Source organism: Eumetopias jubatus, unplaced genomic scaffold (assembly GCF_037043125.1).
Source record: "Eumetopias jubatus isolate StellerSeaLion01/CBP00866 unplaced genomic scaffold, mEumJub1_p1.0 scaffold_15, whole genome shotgun sequence".
NCBI lineage: Eukaryota > Metazoa > Chordata > Mammalia > Carnivora > Otariidae > Eumetopias > Eumetopias jubatus.
The window spans coordinates 66,036,296-66,048,052 of NW_028274821.1; the positions used below are offsets into that span (position 1 = coordinate 66,036,296).

At 39.0% G+C, this 11,757-nt stretch overlaps 1 protein-coding gene across 1 annotated transcript; it reads right to left on the bottom strand.

The window, feature by feature from the left end:
• Positions 1-7,615: 7,615 nt before the first annotated feature.
• Positions 7,616-10,324, bottom strand: LOC114213501 (heat shock cognate 71 kDa protein-like). The gene is made up of 2 exons (XM_028108736.2): positions 9,890-10,324; positions 7,616-9,445 (listed from the first exon to the last, which is right to left on the bottom strand). The coding sequence occupies exons 1-2, from the start codon at positions 10,250-10,252 to the stop codon at positions 7,862-7,864; spliced, it is 1,947 nt and encodes a 648-aa protein (XP_027964537.1). The 5' UTR covers positions 10,253-10,324; the 3' UTR covers positions 7,616-7,861.
• Between the last annotated feature and the right edge of the window lie 1,433 nt (positions 10,325-11,757).

The window sequence follows — 11,757 nt, forward strand, 5'->3', positions numbered from 1 at the left end:
GGAACAAATAATCCTAAAATTTGTATGGAACCAGATGAGACCCCAAATAGCCATAAGGATATTGAAAAAGAAAAGCAAAGCTGGCGGCATCACAATTCTGGCCTTCCAGCTCTATTACAAAGCTGTCATCATCAAGACAGTATGGTACTGGCACAAAAACAGACACATAGATCAATGGAACAGAATCGAGAGCCCAGAAATGGACCCTCAACTCTATGGTCAACTTATCTTTGCCAAAGCTGGAAAGAATGTCCAATGGAAAAAAGACAGTCTCTTCATCAATGGTGTTGGGAAAATTGGACAGCCACATGCAGAAGAATGAAACTGGACCATTTCCTTACACCACACACAAAAATAGACTCCAAATGGCTGAAAGACCTAAACGTGAGACAGGAGTCCATCAACATCTTAAGGAGAACACAGGTAGCAACCTCTTCGACCTCAGCCGCAGCAACTTCTTCCTAGAAACTTCGCCAAAGGCACAGGAAGCCAGGGCAAAAATGAACTATTGGGATTTCATCAAAATAAAAAGCTTTTGCACAGCAAAAGAAACAGTCCTCAAAACCAAAAGACAACCGACAGAATGGGAGAAAATATTTGCAAATGACATATGAGATAAAGGGCTAGTATCCAAAATCTATAAAGAACTTATCAAACTCAATACCCAAAGAACAAATAATCCAATCAAGAAATGGGCAGAAGACATGAACAGACATTTTTCCAAAGAAGACATCCAAATGGCCAACAGGAACATGAAAAAGTGCTCAACATCGCTCAGCATCAGGGAAATCCAAATCAAAACCTCAATGAGATACCACCTCACACCAGTCAGAATGGCTAAAATTAACAAGTCAGGGAACGACAGATGTTGGCAGGGATGTGGAGAAAGGGGAACCCTCCTACACTGTTGGTGGGAATGCAAGCTGGTGCAACCCCTCTGGAAAACAGTATGGAGGTTCCTCAAACAGTTGAAATTAGAGCTACCGTTCGATCCAGCAATTGCACTACTGGGTATTTACCCCAAAGATACAAATGTAGGGACCCGAAGGGGTACGTGCACCCCAATGTTTATAGCAGCAATGTCCACAATAGCCAAACTGTGGAAAGAGCCAAGATGTCCATCGACAGATGAATGGATAAAGAAGTGGTATATATACACAATGGAATATTATGCAGCCATCAAAAGAATGAGATCTTGCCATTTGCAACGACGTGGATGGAACTGGAGGGTGTTATGCTTACCGAAATAAGTCAATCAGAGAAAGACATGTATCATATGACCTCACTGATATGAGGAATTCTTAATCTCAGGAACAAACTGACTGTTACTGGAGTGGTTGGGGGTGGGAGGGATGGGGTGGCTGGGTGATAGACATTGGGGAGGGTACGTGCTACGGTGAGCGCTGTGAATTGTGCAAGACTGTTGAATCACAGATCTGTACTTCTGAAACAAATAACGCAACATATTTTAAGAAAAAAGAAAAAGAAGAAGATAGCAGGAGAGGAAGAATGAAGGGGAGTAAGTCAGAGGGGGAGACGAACCATGAGAGATGATGGACTCTGAAAAACAAACTGAGGGTTCTAGAGGGGAGGAGGGTAGGGGGATGGGTTAGCCTGGTGATCGGTATTAAAGAGGGCACATTCTGCCTGGAGCACTGGGTGTTATGAACAAACAATGAATCATGGAACACTACATCAAAAACAAATGATGTAATATATGGTGATTAACATAACAATAAAAAATTTAAAAAAACACTTTAAGATTTTATTTATTTGTTAGAGAGAGGGTGTGTGCACAAGCAGGGGAAGCAGCAGGCAGAGAGAGAATCAGGCTCCCTGATGAGCAAGGAGCCTGATGTGAGACCTCGATCCCAGGACCCCGAGATCATGACCTGACCCGAAGGCAGGCGCTTAACCGAATATGCCACCCAGGCATCCCCTTAAAATAATTTCTAAAAGAAAAATAAAAATTCATTGAGATGAAGAAAGCTCTGTCTCAAAACTGAAAGGGTTCTCTAGGGCCCAGGTTACATTTACTTGAGAACACACACACACACACACACACACACACACACACACACACACACAAGCTACATATATACACATGAACCTGAACCTTCAGGATAAAGTCATGTATGACTCTGGGTTCAAAAACAGGAAAATTTTAGGAAGCATGAGACTCCTTCCACAGAATGAGCCATCTCTAGATTTTTTATAAATATACAGTATATTTCCATAATTCTTATACATGAAGAAATGAGAAAATGTCTCATTTATCCCTATTAGTTCTTAAAATGTGATAAAACCAAAGAATCACCTAAAAGAAATACAGTACTGTCCCCAGATCCTCCTTTTTATATCCTAAAACTCTATCATTAGATCTAACATCATCTAGCTCTAAATATGCATACATAGCAATACATATTTCTAATTACAGACATTTAAAATCATGTTGCATAGTTTATATTTTGTTTCCATAATGCTTCAGGAATACAAAAAATAAAGTTTTTTAAAATGTATTTATTTTAGTAATCTCTACACCCGACATGGGGCTCAAACCCACAATCATGAGATCAAGAGTCACATGCTCCTCTGACTGAGCCAGCCAGGCACTCCAAATACAGTTCTTAATCAGGGCTTTTGAAGGATAAAAGTAAACTTCTAGAGCTCTCTCTGTTTATTCAGAATCTTTCAACCTTTAAAATATATAAATACCTATAATATATAATTGTGACATCAGAACAAAAATTTGGGCAGAAGCACACATAGATATGTATATGTGCACACACACATATATTGTAAGTGTACGCATATATGCATATTATTGGGGAAACATAATTAGGAACAAAATTTTGTCAACCAGTATGACTAGTTCCTCATTCCTTTGTAACCTCCCTTAAGTAATCAGGTTCTCTGATGCCTCTCATTTGGCTGTTTATCAAGATGCTTAAGGAGAGCTGATTCTTCAAAGTCAATTACTTCTTGTCCTGAGTACCAATTCCCTAATACCATTAACTCCTAATTCTTTCCAAGGAATAGAGAGAGACTATTGGGCTAATTGAACCATATTTCTAATGTCTAATGGTTGCTAATGATTTAATTTGTTCATCCTCCCAGATAATATATTTGCATTTTAACAGGAAAACAAAATGTCTAAGTGGAAGGAATGACTACTGTGACAATTTCCAGATAGATTATGAATATTAATGCACTTTAAGTGAAGTTCCCTGGAAAGATGATTGTGTTTGTTGAACAGGAAAATGTAACTGACAATTGTTTCAAAAATATGTTTGGGGAAATCAATTCCTTTGTACAGTCATTTTAATAAACATTTTAGTCCAAATAACTAGGCAAAATTGTCCATTTAATCTGGCTGAAATAACATACAGTAAGTAAAAATTTAGGATAATAAAATTTTAAACAATTACTAGTTGAGATGAAATTATGAGTTATTTATACAGTTATATTCTCAGCTCTTACCTTTTTATCAGCTCCTTAGTTTTACTTTTTATAGACTTATTGGGAGTATAACTAACACATAATAAATTTCACGTCTTTAAAGGGTATAGTTTGATAAGATTTGATATATATATAAACCTGTGAAACCATTACCACAAACAACATATTTATAACCTTCTCAAATTTCCATGCAACTGAGGTAGGGAAGCTGAAGAGACTCCACTTTAGAAAGGCTTCATTTCTGTTGTTTTTCTGCGAGGCCCTATTTACTCATGTTCTATATTTTGCCTCTGAATCAGCCAAAGAAGCTTTGTTCCCACTTCAAGGGAGAAGAAAGAAAGTAAATCATTTTCTGAGTTTTACCCAAGGCCCCCAAATACCCAATAAACATTTAAGAAGAGCCAGATCCCAAACATGTTCGAGGTCATTAGCTTCAAACAAACTTCAGCTGATGCTGGTATCAACAGTCCTTACCCTCATGATTTCTAAAATAATATCTGTTATTCTCCTTTCACTCACCTTTGGTCAGACCCTACCTAGATTCCTAGACACCGTTTCCCATATAAACTCCTAACCCCAAGCAAGGACAAGACTCCTTCTCCCTTCCTGTTTGAGTCTCCAGACACTCCGTCTATAATTCTCCACCTGTCACTTACACTATTCAATAAACTCTGTTTTCACTTACTCTGGCTCCATTTGACTTTTTTCCTTGATGAAGCCAAGGATCCTCTTGGCTGGTCCTGCAGGATCCCCCTCCAGGTCCTCGAACCCAGCCTGCCTGCATCACAATCTTCTGCAATACATTCCTCTTCCTTTCTACCCCTACCCACTGACCTCTGGCATCTACTGATCTGCTCTGTCACTGAGATTAGTTTATATTTTACAGAATTCCCCCAAATAGAATCATACAGTATATAAAATGTTTTTTTCTGAACTCTCTCATTCAGCATAATTATTTTCATTTTCATTCATATTGTTGCATGTATCAAGAGTTGATTCCTTTGTTTGGCTGATTTGTACTGCATTGTATGGGAAGACCACATTTTATATATCCACTCATTTGTTAATGGACATTTGTGTTGTTTCTAGTTTTTGTCTATTTCAAATAAAGCAGCTAAAAATGTGTATAAAATTTTCGTAGGAATGTATACTTTCACTTATATTGGGTGAATTATCTAGGAATAGAATATTTGTATTATATGGAAGGGTATATAAACACCTTAAAAAATAAACAGTTTTAGGGATGCCTGGTGGGCTCAGTCGGTTAAGCGACTACCTTCAGCTCAGGTCATGATCCTGGGGTGCCAGGATTGAGCCCCATGTTGGGCTCCCTGCTCAGTGGGAAATCTGCTTCTTCCTCTGCTTGTGCTCTCTCACTCTCTCTGTCAAATAAGTAAAATCTTAAAAAAAAATAAGCAGTTTTAGAAACACACAAAAAAATTGCAAAGATGGTACAGAGAGTTCTCATATAGCTCACACCCTGATTCTCCTATTATTAACATCTTACATTATGTGGTACATTTACCAAATTAAAGAACCCATACTGATATATTATTAGAAACTAAAATCCAAGCTTTATTCACATTTCTTCAGTTTTTACCTAATGTTCTTTTCTGTTCCAGATCTCTAGTCAGGATTCCACATTTAGTTGTCTTATCTCCTTAAATTGTACATATATTTAAGGTGCACACAACTTGATATTTTGGTATCTGTATATGTTGATAAATACTGAGCACAATCAAACTAATTAACATATACATCACCTCACATAGTTACTGTTTCTTTTTATTGCTTTATAGTAATAAAACTTAAGGTCTATTATCTTAGCAAATTTCAAGTATACTGTACAATATCGTTAACTTTGCTTCTGATGGCCTTGAGAGTATGGAGGAGTACCAGTCAGGTATTTTGCAGCATGCTTCTCTATTGGGAATTTTCTGATACTATCTCATGATTAGACTGGGGTTTGGATTTTGGGGAGGAAAACCAGAGAATTAAACTTCCATTTAAATAGCATATCAGAGATGAACCATGAGAGACTATGGACTCTGAGAAACAAGTAGGGTTTTAGAGGGGAGGGGGGAGGGGGGATGGGTTAGCCCGGTGATGGGTATTAAGGAGGGCACGTACTGCATGGAGCACTGGGTGCTATATGAAAACAATGGATCCTGGATCACCACATCAAAAACTAATGATGTACTGTATGGTGACTAACATAACATAATAAAATTTTAAATAAATAAATAAATAAATATCAGAAGCACATTCTGTCACCATGATTTGTCACTCTTTATGTTAACCCTAATCACCTGACTGAGGTAACGTCTGTCTATGAAGTAATACTTTCCTTCCCTTTCCATTCTGTACTCTTCAGAACAAAGTCTATATAGTACTGCCCACATAATAAGGAATGGGGAGTTATGTTCTACCTCTCTGAGGAAGAGGTATCAACACAAATTATTTAGGATTCTTTGCATAGAGATTTGTCTGTTCTCTATTTATTTTGAATAACCAGCTAATCATGTATTTATATTAGCATGGACTCAAAGATACATATTTTCAGTTTTTAAGATTTTATTTATTTGACAGAGAGAGAGAACAAGCAGGTGGAGAGGGAGGGAGGGAGAGGGAGAAGCAGGCTCCTGCTGAGCAAGCTGCCCAATGCGGGGCTCAATCCCAGGACCCTGGGATCAGGACCTGGGCCAAAGGCAGCTGCCTAACCAACTGAGCCACCCAGGTGCCCCAAAGATATGTTTTCTATTTTGAGAGTCGTTACATATTCTGAATACAAATCATTTGTCAGATATATGATTTGTAAGTATTTTCTCCCAGTCTGTTGCTTGTCTTGCATTCCCTAATGGTGACTTTCAAAGAGCAGAAGATTTTAATCTTGATGAAATTCTGTTTATCATTGTTTTTCTCTTTTATGGGCTTTGTATTTGGTATCATACTTAAGAAATCTTTGCCTATCCAAGGTCTCAAAGATTTATTTCCATGTTCTCTTTTACAATGTATATTTTTTTATATTTAGATCTATGAACCATTTTGAGCCAATCTTAGAATATGCTGCATGGTGTGACCAAAGTTCAGTTTTATCTTAGAGTAGGCATTAGAGTATAATGTACAATACAGTCAAATCCTCTAAAAGATTGCAAAGACAGAAAATCTTACCCTTGTATACAGCCTAGCAGATACAACTGATTACACACATGTTCAAAAAGTACATGATAGCTAGTTCTCAGGTAAGAGTACTTGACAGCTCTGTTTCTCAGACACAGTTTAATCTAATTTCACCTGGCAACTAGGATGGTCACTGATGTTTTGCTAACTGAATCTCCAAAGGGAAAATAAACTTATTTTTTTAAAGATTTTATTTATTTATTTGACAGAGAGAGAGACACAGCGAGAGAGGGAACATAAACAGGGGGAGTGGGAGAGGGAGAAGCCGGCTTCCCACTGAACAGGGAGCCTGATGTGGGGCTCGATCCAGGACCCTGGGATCATGACCTGAGCTGAAAGCAGATGCTTTAACCACTGAGCCACCCAGGCGCCCTGGAAAAATAAACTTTTCATATCTTTATGATAAGAAGTAGTTTTGCAACTTCTGGTGAAGTACTGCCTATGTTAGATTCCTAACCTTCCACAGAAACTGAGAGATAGGGGCACTATCTTTCTTGATTACATTTCAAAGAGATGGTTCTCTGGTCCTACAGAAAGACATTCCTGGGCTTTTAAAATGCTACCCACCTTCCAGCAGGAAGAGATCAAGGTGAGGGTGTTTGCCCAGGACAGGTTTCTTGTAAGCACCATTTATTTGGAGATTGCACTTTTACCCAATCTAATATAATCTCGTTTTTAGTTGTGATGTTTGATCCATTGACCTTTTTAATGTGATCATTGACATCGTTGGTTTTAAATTCATCAAATTACTATTTTTTTCTATTTGTCCTGTCTGATCTTATTCCCTTCCTCTTTTTTGTTTACCTCTTCTAAAATATTTATTGTTTTTTTTAAAATTAAACTTTATCTCTTCTGTTGTCTATTAGCTCATTTTCTTATTTTTTTAGTGGGCTTATGGTAAACATCTTTAATCTACATTAGTACATTTTATATCACATTATACCACTTTATGTGTCATATACAAAACTTAATATACTTTTTTTTTTTGCCAATTAAATACCGTTTTATTTAAGACATTGCATTTTCCACTTAACAATAACAGTGCTTATAAAGTGCAATGTTCATTTCCTTTCCCTGTGCACGTATTTCATATTCAAGTATCAAGAATGCCCAGTTTATTTATACTATAGCAGCTCAACATTAAAACTGCCATGGAATTTGCTACAAATTTGGGTCCTTCGAATATTTTGTGGAACAATGCTAGACCTATTCTCAGGTTGGCTTAATCAACCTCTTCGATGGTGGGTCCAGAGGAGGCACCACCAGATGGAGGAGCTCCACCACCAGGGAAGCCTCCAGGCATTCCTCCTGGCATGCCCCCTGCACTCTGGTACAGTTTGGTAATGATAGGATTGCAGACTTTCTCCAGCTCTTTCTGCTGGTGTTCAAATTCTTCCTTCTCTGCAGTCTGGTTCTTATCAAGCCAATTGATGATTTCATTGCACTTGTCAAGAATCTTCTGTTTGTCCTCATCATTGATCTTGCCCTGAAGTTTTTCATCTTCAACAGTTGCTTTCATGTTGAATGCATAAGACTCAAGTGAATTCTTGGAAGACACCTTGTCCCGCTGTTTCTCATCTTCAGCTTTGTACTTCTCAGCTTCCTGGACCATGCGCTCAATGTCTTCCTTGCTCAAGCGGCCCTTGTCGTTAGTGATGGTGATCTTGTTCTCTTTCCCTGTGCTCTTATCCACAGCAGAGACGTTGAGGATACCGTTAGCATCAATATCAAAAGTGACTTCAATCTGAGGAACGCCACGAGGGGCAGGAGGGATGCCTGTGAGTTCGAACTTGCCAAGTAGGTTGTTATCCTTGGTCATGGCACGCTCCCCTTCATACACCTGAATGAGCACACCAGGCTGGTTGTCAGAGTAGGTAGTGAAGGTCTGTGTCTGTTTGGTAGGAATAGTAGTATTACGCTTGATAAGAACAGTCATGACTCCTCCAGCAGTTTCAATGCCAAGAGAAAGTGGAGTGACATCCAACAGCAGCAAATCTTGAACATTTTCAGATTTGTCTCCAGAAAGGATGGCTGCCTGGACAGCTGCACCGTAAGCAACAGCCTCATCAGGGTTGATGCTCTTATTCAGTTCTTTCCCGTTGAAGAAATCTTGTAGAAGCTTCTGAATCTTGGGGATACGGGTAGAACCACCCACCAGCACAATATCGTGGATTTGAGACTTGTCTAGCTTGGCATCCCGAAGGGCTTTCTCTACAGGGTCCAGGGTGCCACGGAACAGATCAGCATTTAATTCTTCAAACCGGGCACGAGTAATAGAGGTATAGAAGTCGATTCCTTCATATAGAGAATCAATCTCAATACTGGCCTGCGTGCTGGAAGAAAGTGTGCGCTTAGCACGTTCACAAGCAGTACGGAGACGACGAACTGCCCTCTTGTTTTCACTGATGTCCTTCTTATGTTTGCGCTTGAACTCAGCAATAAAATGGTTGACCATCCTGTTGTCAAAGTCTTCTCCACCTAAGTGGGTGTCTCCGGCTGTGGATTTGACCTCAAAGATCCCATCTTCAATAGTAAGGATTGACACATCAAAAGTGCCACCTCCCAAGTCAAAGATCAGCACATTCCTTTCAGCACCAACCTTCTTGTCTAAGCCATAAGCAATAGCAGCAGCAGTTGGCTCGTTGATGATTCGAAGTACATTGAGACCAGCAATAGTTCCAGCATCTTTGGTAGCCTGACGCTGAGAGTCATTGAAGTATGCAGGTACCGTGACAACTGCATTGGTAACAGTCTTCCCAAGGTAGGCCTCTGCAATTTCCTTCATCTTCGTCAAAACCATAGAGGACTGCCACGGCCCGCGTGCAAGGTCGAACAGGGGTGAGGGTAAGAGAATGAAACATAAAAGTATGGGAACAGGAGGGTTGCCCACGGGGATGCCGCGAGCAACAACTTTATTCTTACTTACACACTTTATATAGGTTCAGGTTACATAACAGTAGGACATAAACAAGTTCCACAGTTTTCTCCCTGCCCTCTCCTGGCTCCGTCCCAAGTTTTTGGTCCAAGGCCAGGTTCCTCAAGGACATAGTTTCTTCCCATGCCTTCAAAGGGCCTGGTGCGCTATTTTTCAGGGCTTATCAATAACACTGTGGTTTCTAAGCCTAAATACAACTCGGGCTAGCCAGTACCACATGTTCTTGTATGGGGGCAGCCAGGTGGCCATGGTTCAAAGGGATCAGGGAGCCTTTGCTCTACCCGATTAACCCCTTTGTTGCTCATGGCTCCCGACAGAGGACACCTCCTCTGGATAGAAACTTTTTGTCTCTCCCTTGTATTCTACTTGGACCTTAGGCCTACCAGCATCATTCACCACCATAAAAGGCCAATGCTTCATATCAGATTGGACAACAGCATCATCAAATCTACGTCCAATCAGGCGCTTGGCATCAAAAACTGTGTTGGTGGGGTTCATCGCAACTTGGTTCTTTGCAGCATCACCAATCAATCGTTCTGTGTCAGTGAAGGCGACATAACTTGGAGTGGTTCGGTTTCCCTGATCATTGGCAATTATTTCCACTTTCCCGTGTTGGAAGACACCCACGCAAGAGTAGGTGGTGCCAAGATCAATGCCAACCGCAGGTCCCTTAGACATGGTTGCTTCTGTGTGGGCCTGGCTCGGCTTGAGAAGAATTCAGATGTCTGGTGATTTAGCCCAGCGTTCAATGAGACCCACAAAACTTAATATACTTCTACACCTAAACTCCTGGCCCCTCCTTGGCCTTTGAGCTATTATTTTCATTTATTTTATTTCTAAATAAATATAAAATAAAGACTCCACATTATATTGTTATTGACTTTGCTTTAAATAGCTAATTATTGGGGCATCTGGGTGGTTCAGTCAGTTAAGCATCTGCCTTTGGCTCAGGTTGTGATCTCGGGGTCCTGGGATCGAGTCCCACATCGGGCTCCCTGCTCAGCGTGGAGTCTGCTTCTCCCTCTCCTTCTGCCTTTCCCCCCGTCCACTCACGCTCTCTCTCTCTTCTCTCAATAAATAAAATCTTTAAAAAAATAGCTAATTAAAAGATTTTGAAAATTAGAAAAATAGATTGTTAAACATTTTCACCAATATTTATCATTTTTCCTCTTCTTCATTCCTTCATGTAGATCCAGATGTCCCTACATTATGTGTCTGAAAGACTTCTCACATATCTACAAGTAAGGGGGCACTGATGATAAAATCTTTTAGCCTTTATGCCTGAGGTAGTATTCTCATTAATATTTCAAAGATATTTTGAATACAAATTTAAAAAGTCTTGTTTATTTGTGGTAGGAGTATTTTGACCTTTGTATATCTATAGCTTTACAGTTTTAATCAAGTTGGGAAAAGCTTTTCATCAGTTATTCAAATTTTTTTTTCTTCTTCCCTTTTCTTTAGAACTCCAGGAACACTTATGTTGGACAATCTGAAATTGTCTCACAATGCACTCATACTCAGTTCACTTTTCTGTTCTTGGGAGCTTTTTTTCCCCTCATGTGTTTTATTTTGGATAGTTTCCATTGCAATGCCTTCATATTAACTTTTCCTTCTGCAAGGTCTAATCTGCTGTTAATTCCATCCAGCATATTTTTTTATCTCAAATAGTTTTGTTTTCATCTCTAGGAGTTTATTTAGGCCTTTTTATTTCTCCTATATCTCTATTTGATATACAACCCTCTCTCAACCTTTGTGAACACAGAATATATATTTTTATAACATTCTGGTGCCTTGTGTACTAGTTCTATTATGAACGCACTTGAAGGATTATTAATATAGATTTTTTTCCCCATTATGGGTCCAACTTTCCTGCATCTTTGCATTCCTGATATTGTTCTTAATTGGATGTCTAATATTAAGAATTTTTTCTTCATGGAAGCTGGATATGTTGTATTTTTATAAATATTCTTTAACTTTAATTTGGAATTAAGTTGCTTAGAAATCCTTTTTTAGTTTTACTGTTAAGATTTCTTAGATAAGACCAATGGTCTTTGGATAATTTTAGGTAAAATCCTCCAATTATTCTACTCAATGTCCCATGAATAATGATATTTTCCACTCTTGTTAGTGGGAAATAAAATTTCCCCAGCTCTGTTTGAGCTTTGGGATTGTTTTCCATTCCT